The sequence below is a fragment of the Vigna umbellata genome, chromosome 11 (assembly GCF_029865625.1).
Source record: "Vigna umbellata cultivar VRB3 chromosome 11, Vumbellata_1.0, whole genome shotgun sequence".
Lineage (NCBI taxonomy): Eukaryota > Viridiplantae > Streptophyta > Magnoliopsida > Fabales > Fabaceae > Vigna > Vigna umbellata.
In genome coordinates this window covers 12,224,950-12,246,782 of record NC_142175.1, presented here as the reverse complement: position 1 = coordinate 12,246,782, position 21,833 = coordinate 12,224,950, and the positions used below count along the sequence as shown (strand labels likewise).

At 38.0% G+C, this 21,833-nt stretch overlaps 2 protein-coding genes and 1 long non-coding RNA gene across 3 annotated transcripts in view; 2 read left to right on the top strand and 1 right to left on the bottom strand.

The window, feature by feature from the left end:
• Window positions 1-4,874, top strand: part of LOC148190992 (uncharacterized) — a 37,537-nt gene extending 32,663 nt beyond the window's left edge. The window contains exons 3-4 of the mRNA XM_088101240.1: window positions 4,184-4,258; window positions 4,473-4,874. Of these exons, the coding sequence (XP_087957366.1) occupies window positions 4,184-4,258; window positions 4,473-4,874 (477 nt within the window). The remainder of the gene's footprint in view (window positions 1-4,183; window positions 4,259-4,472) is intronic.
• Window positions 4,875-5,818: 944 nt separating this feature from the next.
• LOC148190991 (uncharacterized) lies at window positions 5,819-6,832 on the top strand. Its single transcript, XM_088101239.1, has 2 exons — window positions 5,819-6,239; window positions 6,477-6,832. The coding sequence occupies exons 1-2, from the start codon at window positions 5,819-5,821 to the stop codon at window positions 6,830-6,832; spliced, it is 777 nt and encodes a 258-aa protein (XP_087957365.1).
• Window positions 6,833-17,407: 10,575 nt separating this feature from the next.
• LOC148190990 (uncharacterized) lies at window positions 17,408-19,511 on the bottom strand. The gene is made up of 2 exons (XR_015783063.1): window positions 19,371-19,511; window positions 17,408-17,620 (listed from the first exon to the last, which is right to left on the bottom strand). It is a non-coding gene; the product is annotated as an uncharacterized LOC148190990 (long non-coding RNA).
• Between the last annotated feature and the right edge of the window lie 2,322 nt (window positions 19,512-21,833).

Genomic DNA, 21,833 nt, shown 5'->3' with positions numbered 1-21,833 from the left:
TAAAACCCTTTTTTTAAAACAAATATGTAACAACAAAGTAAATTCAAAGGCAGCTAGTAGTAAAATAACGTTCAGAAAAGAGCTATGAAATCTATACGGTGAAGATGACAAAAAAAATCAACCCTCATTAATTATTTTTTATAATAAATAAAATATAATATATTTAATATGTACTAGTGAAAATACGCGTGTATTTACGTTTTTTTCATAATAAAATAAAACAAAAATCACATAATTTTTATAGTTAATCAATTTCAAAAAATATTTACAAAACCTTAAAATATAAACTAATAAAATAAAATATATTAACAAAAGATAAAATTGTGTAAAAATAATGTATACTAAAACAACATAACAAAAGTACACATGGTATTCACTTTTTATATTGGTATAATTATGAGTATAAAATTAAATATAATTAATTCTATAATTTTATTGTAACTAATTTTTATTTATTTTTAAATAATTTTATAACAAAAAAAAATGATTAAGTTTAAAAAAGAGCTAAATCGAAAATGGTTAAAGAAATGGCCACTTATATCCATGTATACATATTACACACAATTCTATATTCTTTCTAAACTTTATTATTTAATTAAACGAATTTTACTCAAATTATATATATATATATATATATATATATATATATATATATATATAATATCAATCTAAAATATATTTATTTATTTATTTATATAAGACATACAATATATATCTTTAAATATAATTTTCAGAATAATATTTTTATTTATATTGTCAATAATTTTTATTTAAAATAAAGTTCGTTAGAAAAACATGATAAAGAGACTCAAATATGAATGGACCGCAATGGAAGCAAACGAGCGTGAGGATTATATTATAGAAGAAAGTTGGTCACTGAAAATGGACAAATGAATATGATATGGTATATAAAGTTTTGGAATTGCATAATTTTTTTGTAATAATTTTAATCTGAAAACCTACAAAAAGACAAAGAAATATTAATTCACAATTATGCATGCATGGACCAACTTCATTCCAGCAAGGTTTTTGTACTGCCACGGAAGAAGAGACATTAATTATAAAAGAATTTTTAATTATTTTGTCTAGTGTGGACCAACTTCATCATAGAACAAAACTTCACCTCCATGTGCTTCATTTCAAATGCCTAGCCATGATAAAACCATCAATGCCTCTCAATCATCATTCAAAACTGACACCGTAAATCAATCATTTGGCTACTTCATTTTTCATTTACCATTTTGTATAATTATTTTACTCAAATTATATATTCATATTTTAAATAATATATGTTTTAAATATTTATAAATTTAGTACTTATTATGTATGTCATTTATATCATTAATAAAAGTGTAACATCCTAAAATATATACTGTAAACTATATTAAAGAGAAGCAATATGCATTATAGTAGTACAATTATCCATCTAACGCATAAAGTGATATCTTTACAGTCATCCAAAAACAACTATAAATTTAAAACTTTATAAACAGACTAAAGTCTACTCAAAACTATACACAAAGTTCTATTGAACTAAGACAACTACTCAACAGCATCCCCTCCATCCAATGCTTGCTCCATGGAAACCTCTTCTTCTGCTGCTCACATCCAAAGGATGGTCATCGCAGAAGAAAAACAGCAAAATCATACAAAACACAAGCATATAAAAGGGTAAGCTAGTTTAAAATAGAATTAATCATACATCAAATTAATTAACTTCATACAAGCATATTATTCATTCACAACACTTAAATCCTTGACACATAACACCACACTGACTTTGACTGTCCGGACCTAGAATGATTGTCGAGCTATGGCGGATTATGCACTCGTGGTGGCTTCTACTGCTTTGCAAAGCCGTTGCCAATGAGTTTCACCCTACCACACTCATGAGGTTAGTCCGTTATCACTCACCTTGGGCCATACTGGAAGTACCTAAGACTAGGACCTCTTGCTACTCCTCACGACATGAATCAATCCTCTCTACTTGAGAATGAAAGACCATTGGAGCGTCAGAAAAACTCCCAAGACTGAGCTACCATGCAGATCATTCTAAACTTACTTGAATCTCAACTAGAGATTCCACTTTGAATCACAACAAGGGCACCACCATGTCTCCTCTCCTTGAGATCATGAAATTACGTCCAAACCATACTTGAACTTGATACTTTGAAATACACCATACATCCATAACCACTGATATTACATGATATAACTTCAACTTACTTCATACAACAATCAATGATTCATATAAAACAACATAAGATCACACAAGAACTTGAACTAGAATTAAACTTCTCGCACAGCGCACACCTTCGCATGGCGAGGCTATAAGCTTCTCGCACAGCGACCTATCTCGCCTTGCGAAAACCTTAGACAGAGACCAACTACTCTTGTCCTCTCACATAACGATTAACTCACTAGGCGAATAAACTGTGAAATGCATCAGACCTCAACTCCTCGCATAGCGTCCCAACACGCTATGCGAGAACCCCAAACAGAGACTTGATTTCCTGAACACTCGCAAGGCGAGACCCACTCGTTGTTCGAATAAAATGAATAATGGTTCCAGACCCCAACCAATCGCATAGCGATTCGATTCGCTATGCGGATTGACAACCAGAGAGAAACCCTCTCACTTCACTCGCACAGCGCGCCTATTCGCTATGCGAGTGCCTTGGCAGAGAGTACCTCGCCAAGGTAACTCGCTATGCGAATCCATTTGCACAGCGAGTCTACATAATCTGCAGAACGAAATTCTGCAGAATTAAGCAACTCAACCCCTCTTTACCAATTCTACTTGACTTTGCCAACTTCTAACACTCCTAATTCCTTGTATATACTAAATTAGACTTAACTAATGATTCTAAACATTCCTAACCTCAATCTAAAGTGTTTATACACCAAATTCCTCTCTAACACCTCCAATTCATCAACTTAGAGACTCAAAACCAATTCTACCACTTTGAACCTGTTTTTGACCATATAACCTATCTAAACTACCCCAACATACCAAAACAGTACTTGACCTCTAATACTCAAATTCACTACCTCACTTCCTCTCAGATACACTAAAGAAGCTTAAATCACTTCACACTTTACTAAATCATCACAATGAAATATTTCACATTGGGATATATATAATTACAACAGCACACAACATCCAATTCAGTTCATAATCATCATTCAACAGTCTCCACACTTTAACATTTCAAGCACATACACTCACAAGCTGAAATTTCAACCGAACAATACTTTAACTCAGAATTCATCACATACATCACGAATTTATAATTGAACACACAACCTAGCTTCCCTTACCTCAGAGATAAACAACCCCAAACACAGAAACGCTCCAACTATACCTTGCACAGCAAGGAAACTCAACAGAAACCTACAACTCACCAATTGGTGATAGAGAACAACACTTAGAACGTAATTTGAACTAGAAAATGGAAAGAAGAACTGTTAACCACATGCAAACAGAATCATTGCATGGTCACAGTCTAGAGAAGAACGAACAGAAATGGAAACCACTTACCAGTTGAAGAACACGAAATTGATCGGTCAAGATTGAAGCTCACAACACCAGGATCGCCTAGGCACCTCCTGATCGTCGAACAGAAAACTCAACAGAGAGAATTTGTAGAGAGAAGTCAGAGAACTCTGAGGAATAGAGTTCTAGAGAGATGAAGTGTTCTTAAAAGTGTTTATAAAATTCAATTTATATTATAAGATTATTTTAAAGTAAAATAATCTATTTCATTATTTTAATACATCTATCAACTCTATAACACTCTATTTTTCAGGTCTTTATAAAAAGAATTTTTTTTTGTCCACAATGTTTTTTCAATATGTAAGTGTGCCATATATCTGGACAACCATCATTGTCCACCAAGACACAACCGGATGGCCATGATTAATGATTAATGAACGACCAACCTCATAAGCATAAATGATTAATAATTAAAGAGATTAAGGTAAATCACGTTTAAGGGTATTGGACTAGGATTGGACCGAGATTAAAACGTCGCTAATCCTAGGTCTATGCTCGAAAATTATAAATGAAAGTCAAAGGTAACAGGTAGGTGAAGGAAATTATTGTGCGTTTGTTACTGTCATTGTCATATTAGATAACCGGACGGTTCAGTTACAGACTTTGGCATCGAAGTATCTTTAACAGGTACACACCGACCGGACTAGCGGACCAAGGATCCAAGGAGCAAGACTGGACGACGAGGAAGGACAAATTGTGAAGGTATTTAGTGACTCAGCCCCATAACCGAAACATTTTGGCGCCCACCGTGGGGCCGAGTTTCTTGATAAACCCAATGGTGACCACGAGAAACATGAGCATTGACAATCCAGTAGAGATGATCCGGATGTTGCAACAGAAGATGGAAGAGATGCAACAGCGCCACAAAGCGGAACTCATAGCCGTAAGGGCCGAATGCTCGACTCGAATCGCCTAGGAGAAGGAGTCAGGGGCAGGTGAGAAGGAGGAAGAGCAGCACGCTAGGGAGCGCGACAAGGTCGTTCTGGAAGATAAAACCGAGCGTAGCAATACGCCGGACGAAACATGGAAACCGACGGAGCCAGAAGTCGAATGGAGTAAGGCTAAGTTCGTCCATGCCGAGAGCGCCGCCCGTGAACAAACAGCTGGTGGTGAAGACCGAAAGCTCATTCGTCCTACTTCCTTTCACCTAGGCGATCATGGATGTTCACATATCAGAATAGTTTGTTCCGTCTTAGTTCAAGATTTACGACGGAACGACGGAACGACAGACCCAAAGGCCCACATTAAGACCTTTACCAAAGCAATGACGCCATCTGGTGCCAAGCGTTTTTCCTTTCGCTGTAAGGAGAGGCGCTAGAATGGTTGAATTCAATTCCCTCGAACTCCATAGAGAATTTTGCGGGATTGCAACACATGTTTAACCCTCAAGACTTTACTATCTTCGAATTGGTCAACCTGAGGCAAGGAAAGGAAAAAACCTTAAAAGCATTCATGGATCGCTACCAGAAGACCGTACGGCGGGTGAAAGGCTTAAGCCCGGAACTTGCCCTCCAGTACGTCTTGCCTGCCCTGAAGCCTGGGCATTTCAAGGATAGTGTCTGTCGATGAGCCCCTAAGACCATGGAGGAGCTGCGAGAGAGAGCAGCCGATGAAATAAGGGTAGAAGAAATGAAGCAATCGTATAGGAAGGAGGGCTAGGAGGTCAATAGAGAAAAGACTGACGGAAGGAGATCGGACAGTCAAACCGGAAAGCCCAGAGGGTTCAAGCAGAGAGAACCCAGGGGACCGCGATTCCAGTAGTATACCCCGTTGAATGTTTCCCGGGCGAGGATATTTCAAGAGGCCTTCAGTGCTGATTTAATCTGGGAACCAAAGAGACAACCAACGCCGCCCGGAGCGGATGGTAATAAGCATTGTTCTTATCATAAGAACATGGGTCACACCACGAAGGAGTGTGTGACCTTGAAGGATAAGATAGAGGAATTGAAACGGGCGGGACAACTAAAGCATTATGTAAAGGTTGACCACACTGATGTGCCACGCCAACAACCACGAGGTCCTCGACGAGCGAGCTCCTGAGGACTGGAAGGGCGTGAAAGGTCGAGGCATGGCCGAACAGACCATTCTAGGTTCGATAGACGATGAAACCGTAGCTAAAGTAGGAGTCATGATTGTCCCTTACGGGGGCACATTAATACGATCTTTGGTGGATTCGCGGGCGGTGGTTCCTCATCATCCGCTCGAAAATGGAATGTGCGAGCCTTACGATCCGTTCACTTGGTGGACAAGCCACGGAGAACCATGCCGCCCATAACCTTCACTGACGACGATTTCCATGCACTAAATCCCGACCAGGATGATCCCATGGTGATTACTGCTGAAATAGCTCGGTATAGCGTCAACAAAGTATTGGTCGACCAAGAGAGCTCGGTGAATATTCTCTATTGGAAAACTTTCCAAAAGATGGATATCTCGGACGACCTAATCATGCCATATAACAAACAAATAGTAGGATTTGCGGGTGAGAGGATGGATATTCGAGGCTACGCCGATTTGCGTACTCATCTCGAAATCGGTTGGGACAGTGAGGAGAAGAGGGTTAGATATCTTTTGGTGGAAGCTAACACCTCCTACAATGTGCTCCTGGGCCGACCGTGTCTAAATGCCTTCGAAGCGATTGTGTCAACATCACACCTTACCTTGAAGTACCAGTTTGACAAGAGTACGATTTGCATAGTCCGGACGGATTAGAGGACGGCGAGAGAATGTTACGCGACTGGCTTGAAGCTCCATAGTCGGACGGTCCAAAGAAGAACGAGTGGGTCAGAAGTGGCCATGGCAGATCTTGACCCACGAACAAACACCGAGGATTGATTGGAGCCCCTAGGGGAGACACAACCGATCTTGATAAGGAAAAACACCTATCAGATCACAACTATGGCCTGAGGGTTGGAACCAGGACTGGAAAGGGAACTCAAGTTCGTCCTCTGGCAAAATAGACACTTATTTGCCTGGACGGTCACCGACAGAACCCATCCCTCCTTCGTATCATACAAGTTGGCTTTGTTCAAGGAAGCGCGTCCGGTAGCCCAGAAGAAGCAGCGAGTAGGGGAAAAGAAGAAGAAGGTCGTGGAGGAGGAAGTTAGGAAGTTGAAGGAGGCCGAATTCATCAGGGAGGTGACGTATACCACATGGCTCGCCAATGTGGTTATTGTCAAGAAAGCTAGTGGAAAATGGCGTATGTGCACCGACTACACCGACTTGAACAAAGCCTGTCGCAAAGATTCTATCCTTTGCCCAGCATCGACGCATTAGTTGATGGAGCCTCGAGCCACAAAATGTTGAGTTTCTTGGACGCATATTCTGGCCACAAACAGATCCCTATGTATGCACCCGACCGGGAGAAGACGACGTTCATCACCGACAAAACAAATTTTTTCTATGAAGTCATGCCCTTCGGTTTAAAGAATGCCGAAGCCACATATCAGCACTTAATGGACAGGATCTTTTCCGAGCAGATCGGCCGATGCATGGAGGTGTACGTGGACGACATGGTCGTCATCTAATCAGATGAACGACACCATGTTAAAGACTTGGAAGAATTCTTCAAGCAGGTCAGGAAGTATGGAATGAGGTTAAATCCCACGAAGTGCACTTTCGGGATAGCGGCCGAAAAATTTCTTGGATTCATGCTTACAACCAGAGGGATCGAAGCAAACCCGGACAAGTGTGCGGTCGTAGTGGAAATGCATAGCCCAAACACTATAAAGGAAATCCAAAGACTAGTGGGACGCCGCACCGCGTTATCGCGATTCATCCCCAAGCTGACCGAGCGGGTGCGTCTAATCCTGAAAAAGATGAAGAAGGGATCAAGTGACATATAGGACGCTGAGTGTGAGACGACATTCCAAGATGTTAAGGCAATCTTGATGAACCCACCAGTTATGAACCGACCGTTACCAAGGGAGGACTTACAGATTTACCTAGGGATCTCGGAAACGACGGTCAACACTACCCTACTCCAGGAAAAACCCGAGCCTAATCTCTTGTACTTCGTGAGCCGAACCCTTCAGGACATGGAAACGCGGTACCAGCTAGTGGATAAGGTGGTCCCAGGTTTGTTGAATGCATCTAGGAGACTCCGGTCATATTTCCAAAGCCACCAAATCGTGGTCTGAACAAATTTCCCCATCTCCAAGATATTAAGGAAGCCAAACTTGGCAGGCCGAATGGTAGGTTGGGCGGTGCAACTATCAGAGTTCGGATTACAATACGAACCTCGGGGGTCAGTGAAGGGCCAACACTTAGCTGATTTTGCAGCAGAATTGCCCCCAGCGGTCACTGATGAGTGGAATCCGTACGTAGATGAGGCATCCGGGCGATTCGTAAGTGGAGCGGGGTGGTCTTGGAAGGGCTGAACGGCTTCCTGTTGGAGCACTCCTTGGTCTTCAAGTTCAAAACTTCCAATAATCAGGCAGAGTACGAGGCTTTCGTGGTCGGACTAGAGTTGGCAAGGGGTATGGGAGCACGAAAAGTATTGTGCCAAACGGACTCCCAACTGGTTGTAGGCCAAATGAACGGAGACTTCCAGGTGAAGGAGGAACATCTTCTCCGGTATTTCCACAAAGCAACGACCTTGACGAAGAAATTTGAAAATGTAGAGATCCGACACATCCCCCGCAAGGATACCACTCGAGCGGACATGCTATCGAAGATAAGCTCCGGGAAAGAGAAAGGGTAGTTAACTACGATCATCCGCCAGGTGCTGCTGCAATCGTCAGTAGAATGTCTGGCCGTGGCGAGGGATGAAGTCAAAGATTGGAGAACAGAAGTCCGAGCATTAATGAGCCAGCAAGACGTAGGCCAATCGCTGCGACCGCCCCACGCCAAGAAGATTTCCCGTTACGTAATGATAGGGGACGACCTATACTGGAGAGGGTTCTCCACCCCCCTCGTCAAATACCTCGCCAAGCAAGAGACACAGAATGTCATGGACGATCTTCACAATGGTATTTGCAGATTCCATACCGGTCGACGAGCTTTGAAAGCCCGGGTATTATGAGTCGGGTACTAGTGGTCGCCCGTGGAGGAAGACACCAAGATATTCGTTCATAAAATGCATCAACTGTCAGGCCCACGCCAATACCACACATGTGCCTCCGCACACCCTGCAAACAATGGTGTCGTTGTGGCCGTTCGCTCAATGGGCAATGGACATTGTCGGCCCGTTCCTCATAGGCCAGGTACAAAAGAAGTTTCTCCTTGTCGCGATCGACTACTTTACCAAGTGGGTGAATTCTGAAGCCTTGGCAACCATAACGACGTCGCAAGTATAGAAGTTTTTCTAGAAACTGATCTACCGGTTCGATCTTCCCCGCACGATCATTATAGACAATGGACGGCAATTCATTGATAAAAGGTTGGGCGAGTTTTACAAAGGTTTGGGAATCAAACACGTGACCAATTCTGTGGAGCACCCTCAGATGAATGGTCAAGTGGAGGCCATGAATAAAACAATAGTGTCCAAATTGAAAAACGTTTGAGAGAAGAAAGGAGCATGGGTCGACGAGCTTCTAGAAGTCCTGTGGGCTTACAGATGTACCCCGCACAGAACAACCGGAGGGACGCCCTTTAACTTGACGTATGGTATTGATGCCATGTTGCTGGTCAAATTAGGAGAGCCATCTCTACGGTGCCAGATCTAGGATATTCATCTGAATGACAGAGAGTTGAGGGTGGAACTTGATACCATGGAAGAACGTAGAGGTCGGGCGGCACTAAGAGCAGAAGCATGCAAGCGGATGGTGGAAAGGAAGTACAACTCTAAAGTCCAGCCTAAAAGCTTCTAAGAAGGAGACCTGATGTGGAGGAAAACTAGTGAAGCTTGTCGGACGGCCTCACACGCCAAGCTTGATGCTAAGTGGGAGGGGCCTTTTCGAATTTCAAAAGCATTGGGCAACGGGGCGTATAGACTCACGCATCCGGACGGACGCTAAATCCCGAACACTTGGAACGCCACTCATTTAACATTTTACTTTAGTTAAATGATCAACTATTGTACTCCTCTTTTCAGTGATTAATACAATATTCAGGACCTTTTTCGCCGATCAAATTATTGCAATATAGCTAATGAAGAACGAATGAAGGAAAAAAAAACCAAGTTGATGAACGGAGTTCTGAAAAGGAACTGCTGTCAACTTGGCTGAGCGGTGAACGGTAATCCCTGCCGCTCGGTATGAAGAAATCCAAGTTGATGAACGGAGTTCTGGAAAGGAACTATTGTCAACTTGGTCGAGCGGTGAACGATAATCCCTGCCGCTCGGTATGAAGAAAATCAAGTTGATGAACGGAGTTTTGAAGAGGAACTGCTGTCAACTTGGTCGAGCGGTGAACGATAATCCCTGCCGCTCGGTATGAAAAAATCCAAGTTGATGAATGGAGTTCTGGAAAGGAACTACTGTCAAGTTGGTCGAGCGGTGAACGACGATCCCTGTCACTTGGTATGAAGAAATCCAAGTTGATGAACGGAGTTTTGGAAAGGAACTTCTGTCAACTTGGTCGAGCGGTGAACAACGATCCCTGTCACTCGGTATGAAGAAATCCAAGTTGATGAACGTTCTGAAAAGGAACTGCAATCAACTTGGCCGAACAGTGAATGAAAATTCCTACCGCTCGATAACAAGAAAGCCAAGTTGTTGAATGGAATTCCAAAACAAGAATTGCTACGAACTTGGCCTCATAGAGGCCATTACCGCTCGACATGACAAAATTACACTTAAAAACAGTTCATTGAATGAGTCGCGGATTATAGGATGCACTTAAAAACAGTTCATTGTTGATACGAAAACACCTAACAAGCTTAAGTGTTTTACGTTCGGCCTCACAGCAAAAAATCAACAAAATATCCCCCTCCCTCGGCCGGTAGGCCGTCTACTCGTCCTCCCTGGCCTGGTCCTTCGCCAACAGATCTTCAGGAGTAGCGTTATCGACTTGCGCGGGTTCGCGCGGGTTCGCCCGGCTCCGCCCCCTCGTCATCAACCTCATCTATTGGAAGGATCTTCCCATCGAACACATCTTGATGGATGTCAAAGCCGGAGGCCAGGGATTCACGTTCAAGAGGAAGGTCGCTTGACCCATTGCCTTGTTAAAACCTTCCTCATGTTCGATCACCACATTCGCATTTGTCGTCGAGATCGTCTCGTTCGCTTTGAGCAGTTCGATAGTGAGGTTTTTGCTTGGTCGGCCAACTCCTCCTCTCTCCGTCCCAACCTCTTGACCTCAACTTTTAGCTTGTCGACTTCTTCCGTTGATCGATCTGCCTTCCCTCGGGCAGTCTTGAGTTGATCAGAGATTTTGGTCAACTCCGCACGAGCGTCATCCAACTTTGTTTATAGGCCAACCCGCCTCACAGCACACCTAGCATGGTCAATGGCCAAAGCTTCTATGCGAGTCCGAAGAGCCTCAGAAGTCTTCTTCTCCTCGTCCAACTCAGCTTCAAGATCGCAGGATCCCCTTCAACCGGCAAGCTCTCAAGCACACCAAGTCAACATCACCCCCCGGGCCGTTAGCTCTAGAGCGGCGTTGATCAGCTCCTCCTCGGACGTATACTCAACGATCGCACACTAAGAAGAGCCCATGTGAAAATTCATGTGACAGCTCACATGAAACTCATGATCAAAAACACTAGCGGGAATGGGAAGCAGAGAGCTTCCCTCTCGACAGTTACTCTTGGCAGAGGATTTCTCCCCTTTCTTCGACTTCCTCTTTTTCTTTGAAGAAAGGACAACCACGACGGTCGGGGTGATCCCATCAGAAGGCTCCAGGTCGACTACCATAGCAGGTTGAGCAACAACCACCGTCACTTGTTCCGGACGGGTCTTGAGGGACCTGGACGCGCGACTAGATGAAGTCGTCCGAGGGTCCCGAACCTTGGAACTGCTTTCCCCTTGGCTTTTGTGGGAAGAGCTGAAACTAGTTTTGTGTGGCGCCGACAGAGACATGTAGCCTGAAAAGAAAACATAAATTTAGCTAAGTTAAACAACAAGACAATAAACAAATTCATGGAAAACACATACCAAACGCCTTTTGGTCAAAATCCTCATGACCAAGACATTCAACAAAGTCCTGGGCATTAAGGCAGCGGGGTAGGGTATTGATGATCCTCACGGCCTCCAGCTCTTCTGGGGTCATGCGACCGACCGCCAAGGCGTTCATTTTTTGAGGGTTCCTTGTCCAACAAAAATGGAACAAAGGGAGACCCGCTTCGTCATGAAATTCGGAATGACTAGTGTCTCTTATTATCACTTTAAAATATCGAGTCTTAAATATCTTAAACGATTCACTATACGGTTTAAGCAGAGTTCGGCTACGGACAGAAGAAAGCGACATCCATCCTCGTTTCGCTAATGGCCGGACATTGAAATAATGAAGGAAAACCGGCACCGACGGAGTAATTCCCATAACGACACATATTGTTACAAAGGCCTAAATGACTGCCCAATCATTGAGGAGGAGTTGAGAGGGGGCGACGTTTAGTTCACAGAGGATGGCCATTTGGAAAGCTGTGAACGGTACCCAGAGGAACAGTTGGTTCAACATGTAGGTATATAGAAAGAAGAAGTCTTCTTCGTTGTTCCCTTTTCCATGAAAAACTCGCTCATTTCGATTACACACCCCAAGCGGATCAAACGGGTGTCGTCCATGTCGCGCACAATATGCGACCGATCGACCCACCATTGAAGCTCATCCCGAGTAGTGTAGTCAGAGCGATAAAGATCGACGTCGTGGGAAGCCTATTCGTATCCTTTGATGCGTGGCCAGCCCCCAGATGGCTCGGTGACTTCTTGGTCTATATGAACGCCACCCTTCAATAGAAAGAGGGACATCCCATTTATAATCCTCTCACCCCCATAGAATGGTGACTCCGGCCCTGAATCTACCTCCCTCTCGGACTTTTCGAAAGAAGACGACACCGAGCTAGAAGACCGAGCGTCGCCAGCTACCGCACCCCCACCACCCTGGCCTGCCAGCACCTTAGACGAAGAAATACTAACTATAGACATTATTAAGTTACCGGGGAAAAAGAATGCACCGAACGGTTGGAAGAAAGGAAGAATAAAGGGTGAAAATGACGATTCACGACGTCCCTATTTATAGAAAATTTTTCGAAAACCATTGTGTTATCACAACCGTTGAGATCAACCACGATCAACGGTCCAGATTGAGTAGCATTCCCACTACCCGAGAATTGGCTGGTCAGGACAGCCGGCCTCACAAGCATAAATGATTAATGATTCAGGAGATTAAGGTAAATCACGTTTAAGGGTACTGGACTAGGATTAGGCCGAGATTAAAATGTCGCTAATCCTAGGCCCATACTCAAAAACTATAAATGAAAGTCAAAGGTAACAGGTAGGTGGAGGTAATTACTGTGCATTTATTACTGTCATTGTCGTATTAGATAATCGAACGATTCAGTTCTTGACTTTAGCATCGGAGTATCTTTAACAGGTACACACCGGTCAGACTAGCGGACCAGAGATCCAAGGAGCAAGACCAGACGACGAGAAAGGACAAATTGTGAAGGTATTTAGTGACTCAACCCATAACCGAAACAGTAAGTAATATTTTCTAAATTAAAATAAGATTTAAATTTATTTTTCATTTCTAAACTATCTTTAATCTAGTATAATATAAATCCCAAAATTTTATAAAAATTATTTAAACGGTCTTTCATCTGGTAAAATGTAACATCCCAAAAATACAGTGCAAAACCATATCATAGAATAATCACATATTAATAATATTACAGTTCAGTTCTGCAAGGGAAAGAATGTACGATTATGGCTGAACGGCCTTACAAAATGCCATAGAATTTAAAACTTTACATAAAGAAGAACTAGACCGAAGGGTTTCCAAAACTATGCTTATACCGAACGGTTATACAAAATGAAAATCTCTAATTGTCGAACGGTCTTAAGGTTCATCCTTAACCTCCACTTCTTCCAAGGCTTATTCCAGCAAGCACTCTTCCCCTTCTGCTCACATCCACAGGATGATCATTGCAATAGGAATAATGACCGAACGGACAATACAGACAAGACAGGAAATAGGGTAAGCTTATGTAATTTAATTAATTCAATAAAACATATAATTCCATGATTCCATTAAACAACAACCAATCATAATCATACATCAATGCATGCAATGACCGACCACTTGACTATGACTGTCCGGACTGTATGAATTCTGTGTGGCTACGACGTTTGTGCACCCGGTTGATGTAGTAATTGGGATGCCCTCAACAGTTGTGACCCGAGGTTAGTCCGTTATACTTCGCCCATCTTAACCTTATGGTCTAGGACCTCCTGCCATTCTCACACATGATTTACTCCTCTCTACTTGAGAATGAGTAATCACAGAATATTAGGATAAACACCACCTTAGCATGACCACATTCATACTTTACCATTCCACAACAATTCCTGAGATATTCCTCCTTGGAATAATCTTTCATATCCATACTATTCCATTAATATCATATTTTAAATACCATCATACTTCACATTACATTTGATGACAAATTTATGAACACCGAAAAACGACACCACAAACTTGTTTAACAATCGGCAAGTGTGACCGAATCGTATCAAGTAATAAAACTAGGTAAGACCAAGTATCGTTTTCCCAAAGGACTCACGTCCTAGTTAGTTATATGATTTGTTGATTATTTGAGACTTGTAAACAATTGATTGTAGGTTTAAATGTAAAAGACAATAATTAAACATGTATGCATGAATGTTGATCAATGGAAAAGAGGAAAACAAACACTTTAATGAATTAAACGGATGAGTATGTTGTTGGGGTTATCAATTTCATCTTGTTCACTCTCATATACTTTAGGAATTCATCATTCTTTTCATCAATTGCTAATGCCACTCTCTAAATCACCTTGCAAGAAGGCCTATCCTTAATTACGAGTTCATACAATTCCTAGCATTCCTAGTAATTAGTTCTGAAGTGCAGGAGCTTAAAGGCAACCAATATGCTATTGGGAGAAATTCCCCGGATCTAGATTTCCCCGTACGTTCCCATATCGACAAAATCAATAATCATGGCAATGAATGAGTTAAACAAAGCAAGCAATAAGCAAAGAGGAAAAACCCTAACTAAAGATGAAAGAAAGCATAAGTCTTAAAATAAGATGTTAAAACAAATTCCATATATGAGAGTTTCACAAGACTACATTGATTGCCCAACAACAATACAAGGTTTAGTTCACCATATTCATGGTGAAACTAGATGAACAATAATGAAAGAATGAAAGATAGAACCCTAGAAAGAGGAGGAGGTAGTCTGAGCATCCAAGATCTTCCTTCAAGGGGTGGAAAAAAGAGTGTTTGCTTCGTCTCTGCCAAAGATACAAACCCTAGGACGTCCTAAAGCTTATATACTATTCTAAAATTATAGAAAATTAGGCCCAAGCCCAAAATAGTGCCGCTCAGCGGTAAGTGCGTGAGTTGTTTTTCTCCCCTCAGCGGCCTTTTCACCCATCAGCGGAGCCAACGTGACTACCTGAGTGCCGCTTAGCGGCAGTTTACCGCTGAGCGGCAGTTGCGGCTTCTCCTTTTGCACTTTTTTTTATGTCTTTTCTGATTCCATCTCTATCCTTCTTCACTTCTTTCATCAAATTCACCTTAAAACCTGCATAAAACACTAAAATCAAGCATAAACCTGTCCAACTCTCTTATTTCTAAAAATATACCCAAAAGCATGATTTCAAGCTAGTTTATAAGTGTTAAAGGTTGCTTTTAGTATCAATTTTAAGCATGAAAATAACAGTTTTTCAATTGTTATCAACATTCCTCATCCATCATATCTTTAAATAAATATCATCATAGTTAATCATCGACATAGTCATACCAATCCAAGAAAACAATATCCCATCTTAGCCATCTTAGAAGCAAGACCGAACGAGAGAATACCTCTTAAATTAATCTAACCGAACACTTAGTGTAAGACCGAGCGATCTTTCACTTATCCACAGAATAAGACCGAATGGTCCATACGAGACAATACTCATCATAAGCCTAACACTTATAATAATAATAAGGAAAGTTTACTGGATACAAAACAACTTTGACTGAAAGATCTTAACTAGACATAACTTAAGAAATATGTGGAATATTATAGAATACATATAATTAAACCTGACTGAAGATAAGGAAAGTTTTTATCAGAGACCTAAGAGTTTAAACCGAACACTACAAACTAGGGTCGAACACTTTGAAGTTTGGTCGAACACTCTTAATACCCAATGCAGATATATTACGGAATATATTGTAGAACCGAGCGCTTATTTCGTAGCCGAGCACTAATGAGATTATACAATGAAGGAATATATTCTAATTACAAATACATATGATTTATTTTCAATAAAGGATAAATATAATATTTAAGAATTTAGGTATTATTGAATATCTTAACTAAGCTGATTAAAGAAGTACAAATGAGAAACTATACGTAAACCGAACACTTATTTACATGTATAATAATACAAAACTGATCGGTCATTAATTGAAATTCTCTAGAGAAGAAAAATTCAGTTTAGATCGAATGCTCAAAAGAAAACCAAACGGTCAATAATGACTCTCGGTGTCAAACACAGGATTACGCAGAAAGCTGCAGATTGAAGATCAAACCTTATATCAACCCAGTTTACCTCAGTTATGAATCATCCACTCATATAAACAAACATGCAGTAGCACCACTACTTCATATTCATCAAATAATCAAACAAACATACAACCATTCAGAACTAATAATCTTAATCAAATTATATAAGCTTCCCTTACCTCTTAACTCAGCCGAACGCTCACGCTTGCAGAATAATGGCTCACCACTACAAATTCTTCTACCCTTAGATTAAAGAAAGAAAGTATCAATACTAATATTTTTGTAAGTATATATACAATTTAAAGTTTCTCATATTTTTCGTAAAAAAGAATTATTGTAACAATAAGTTAACTAATTGGTTTTGATTTGTAAAAGACAAATGATTTAATATTTTACCTCAATATGTTTATTTTATTTTTTTATAATATATATAATTTTTATCATACTTCATATTTTTATTTATTTATTTTTAATAAATTCATGTACTAACAAATAATTTTAAAATTTTAAAATTGTAACATAATTCAAATATCATAACTCATACTGATACCTAACATACAACAATAAATTGTTTGTACATTCTTTTACTTATATTTTATATATACTATTTATCAATATCCAATATAACACTTCTTCCTCAAGTTAAATTTCTTAACAGTTACTTTCTAACCGAGAGCGGAAACAAATTTCACTTCATGGCTTGCTTTTGAAATACAGTTATTTAATCTAAACATATTAAATAAAGAACAGTTTTTTTGTTTATTTTTACTTGGTATTATTGCATCAGATTGTGGACCAAGACGTGTTTTTGTGTTTATTAATAACGCTTTCTGCCACATTCAGTCTGCCACTAGCTGTCCCAATGATCCAAAACGGCAGCATGTGATGTGTGAAAGTAAATTCAACCAAAATCATATATACCAACCCAACTGTTGAACTAGGGCTTCCTCCATATCCAACCAAATCACACACTATTCACGTGTACCCTAATTCCAACCATCTACCGTAAATCATTTCTAAAATTACACTTTATATTAATGCAACCGTTTCCCTATTCATAAATAAAATATTTATTAAAAAAATAATTTTAAATTTAATTTAATTTTATAAAATTAATTTGTAAGACTAAATTTACATCATCATATATTATAAACTGATTTTATTTTAAGTTGATATGAAAATTTTAATATATTCTTAGTGTAACATCCCAATATCTCACGCTGGATAATTCATAATTTATATATTGTAACATTACATTTACGGTAATATCCCGTAATCTCACACTTATAAATTCATAGTTAATATATGTCTACACATGTTTTAAACTCAGATTTCAACTATAAACTCATAAATATAATTCGAATTCTTCTAGCTTATTCTTCTGTCTCTCTCTCTTCATTGGCATTGGATCAGACGACATTCCTTCATCTGCTCCCGTATAACGAATTATACGATCATCGCACATACCCAAACACAAACAAACACAAACAAGTAGGGTGAGCTAACATGCAACAAATCATTTATAAAACATGTATAATTACCTTGATATAAACATCATATAATAATTATGTTCGACACCCTCATACCATAATTCCTATTAGACACTCGTCTCACAATACCCAATAGACACTCATCCGGATGATACGTTGATGAGCGGTCACGGGAGGTTATGCACTTGTAATGACTTCTACTTCTTTTTACAAATACACTTTCAAAATACTTCATACCATTCACAAGGTTAATCCCCTCACTATGTCCAAAACCGGCACATAGACCAGGACCTCCTGCTCCTCTCACCACATAATTCATCCCTCTCTACTTGAGACTAGATGATTATTAGAGTATCAGGATAACCTCCAACTACGGGACCCTCAACATCAACATATACACAAATACCATAATATTACTGAATCTCTCCACGAGACTCATGCCATACTCATTTTCCTCAACTCACATTATACCCCTACAAAATCTCCCCATAATACTCATAACATGTTCAGATGCATAAATTCAAATGCAATATAATAAAATACAATCATCGCATAAATCACACAAACTCAATATATTGCATAATAATTTAACAGTACTCAATCTGTTCAATAGGATTTAAGTTAAAAACTTGTCGAGTAGACTTCCAGGAAAGAGAGGTGCGTCACAATGGACAACTTAAGTACCAAGTCTTTCCTTAGCCAAAGTGTTCCTCAACTAGTTTTTAACAAATTTCTTATTTACAGATTTAAAACAACAGCATATAATATTCACACCGAAATTTAATATAGATATCAAAAAAACTAGAAATTTAGCAATATTGAGATCCCTGAGAAGATACGAAATTAATATCTCTAAATCTGTAACTCCGATTTCAAATCTGAATGGTCACAATAATTCACTATTTGTTATAAACTACATATTAAAATTTCAGGTTGATCCAACGGTTAACTAGATAGATATTGAGGTTTTACCGAGGTAACTCAGGTGCAAAATTTTAAGTGGTTTTCGGTTATACTCAAAATGCGGAACTAATTTCCCTAATCACAGACATTTAATTACAAATCTGAACGGTCAAAATGACTTAATATGTCTTATGAATTACATACTAAATTTTGGGCTCAATCTAACGGTAGATGAAATATATATGAAATTTGTACCATGATAGCTTAAGAACAACAATACAGTGTTCATCCGATTGTTTCACACTTTCGAAATTTCTTTCTCTAAACATAGACCTTCAATTACAAATCCGATCGGTCAAATTGTATTAATATGTCCTAAGAATCATATATCAAATTTTGAGGTTGATCTAACGGTTAAATAGGTCAAAATCTATATTTTTACCGAGACAACTTAGTAACAGAACTACAGGGTGACTAATTTACTCAAACTTGCAGTATTTATTTCTCCAAGTACAGACTTCTATTTTCAAATCCGAACGGTCAAAGTTTAGTAATAGGTCTTAGGATTCACATACTAAAATTTTAGCTAAATCCAACGGTGAAAACAATTAATAGAAAATTTTCACAACAGTAACTCGAAAATAAGAAATTATAATAATGAAAACTAAATTTATATAAGTGAATAGATAACTACCATTACCAAAATTTTAACATACTCATAACTCATATTCATTATCATAACATGGATAAAAAAAATCATATACAAGAAGGATTAGCTCCCCTACCTCTATTCCAGACTTAATCTCCTGCTCCGAATTTGTTTCCCCGAAACCCTTCAGAACCTCTACTCTTCTTGCAACTAAAAATTTCTCCCTATCTATTTCTCAAGCTCTCACTTGATTCCTCTTCTCTTGGTGCAAAATACCCTTCCCTCCCATGGCTATTTATACTAAAAAAAATTTACTATTCATTAATATTTTAATATTATTTATTATTTTAATATTATTTAAAAATAATATTTCAATCATTTTCTCACCAAATCTGATCCTAATTTCTACCTACTACTTTCTTCCATGCTAAGAAATCCAAATGCTGAAAATTTATTTTTACTACTTACTTTTTACTATTTACTATTTACTTTTTACTATTCCATTTAAAAAAATTTTTACTAAATAAGTTACCAAAAATTTGAACCTCTCCTTCTAAAATTACTATAATTTTTATATCCAAAATTTACAATTTTCTATCCATTAAAATTATTATTACTAAGAAAATACTAAAATTTACTACTATAAATATATATATATATATATATATATATATATATATATATATATATATATATATATTTTATGGTTCTTACACTTACATCAAAATATATATATATATATATATATATATATATATATATCAAATCTAAAATTAAATATTAATAAAAATAGTTTAATAATAACTTAAATAATAAACTTAAAAAATAATAAACTTTTTAAAAATATATTTTAATTTATTATTTTAATATTTAAGAGATAAAATTTTAACTTAATCTTATAAAGTTAGTTTATATAATAATATTTACATCTATTTTTATATTATAAATTTATTTTATCTCTAATAAATATTCAATTTCTAACAATATAACTATTTATTTCATTTTAATAATAGAAAAACGTTATTAACTTAATAGGTTTTGAGACCAAAACTATAAATTGTTTAAATTTAATGAGTCAAAAAGTGTAACTAGTTATCTTCATGGTATATATGTTTCACGTAAGTTAAAAAAGCCATTTTACATTCATATTTTATTTTAGATAAAAAGTTTATTTATATACATATATATTATTTATTTATTGATTCTATTAAAAGTGATAGGACATTGTTTCCTGTAGTTCAAACAGTTTACTTTCTTGCAGTGTAATGTCACAAAAGTCTGTATTTGTGATCTGTCGATCAATCCCTAACTAAAGAACTCTCTTATTCATAAAAGAGTTTAGAAACTGAAAGTACTTTGTGTTGGAAATCTTATAAATGGGTCTAAATATTATTTTAGAAATTAATTTTATAAAATTAAATTAAATTAAATTTTTAATTTTTATAATAAAATTATCATAATCATTAAAAAATTATTTTAACCATATATTTTAAATGTATCATGCATTCTCATGTCTCCTCTATTTTCATATCTAATACCTTATATGTTACACCTGTGTTAGAGAATGTTAGTTTCTCTAACATGTTTAATACATTTAAATCATAAACTTTAGGTATAAATTCACATTAAATATTAGTTTCATTATAAAAATATTGTAAAATGGAATATTATCCTATAATATTAACCTTTTATGTACATAAATATCACTCTCTTTTTGTTTCCACGATAATTATAAACGGTAATATGTTGTTTTTTATTCTTAATTATTTACATTTGAATTAAACATTTAGTATATATTATTACAAGTTTTTCTCCATTTCTTTATAGTAAATAAATTCAAGTATTTATTTGAATTTGTCTTTTTAAACAAAGTTCATGCATCAATATGGTATCTCAATCACTAACACTCCATATGTAACATCCCAAAATATAGTAATACCATAATTCAGAATTAATTACAATTAACAGTGAACAGTAAACAGTCTTAATATTAACAGGAAACCAAGGTTCAAAGCCTAACGGCTGGTGTACAATTAACGAGCGTATCCAAGTGCAGAGAAAATAAAGCAGAACAACTTAAGGTTTCAGAGTTACAAATTTCAGCTCAAAAATAACGAGCACTAATAACGAACGGTTTTACAAAAATGATAACCGAACGTTCCAAAATGAACTAATATATATACAGTACTAAACTAACGAGCGCTCTAAGGCTCGGCTTTAACTTCAACTTCCACCAGATTTGCATCCTCCAAATTTTCTTCTTCCAGCATGACTTCAAGGGATGCATCACCATCTGCTCACATCCACAACGGATGATCATTGCATTTTGACAAGACGAAAGCACATGGACAGTAGACAACACAAATGGAAAACGCAAGGGTAAGCTTATACTGTTTAATTAATACAACACACATACAGTTCGTAATTCGATTCACACATACATCAAGTAATTTAATCATGTAATTTAACATAGAAAGATATATAAGACAGACCTTCCGGACTGTATGAACCATGTAGTTACAGGCGTCCTTGCACCCAAGTGGTGTAGTAGCCGGGATATACCTAATCAGCTTCCACTTGAGGTTAATCCTTCGCCCCT

Excerpts from the sequence above, each read along its gene's own strand:
- LOC148190991 (XM_088101239.1), top strand. The coding sequence starts at position 5,819 with ATGCCGCCCATAACCTTCACTGACGACGATTTCCATGCACTAAATCCC. Across the intron at positions 6,240-6,476 it reads GAAGTACCAGTTTGACAAGA|GACTGGAAAGGGAACTCAAG; the intron begins GTACGATTTGCA and ends GGTTGGAACCAG.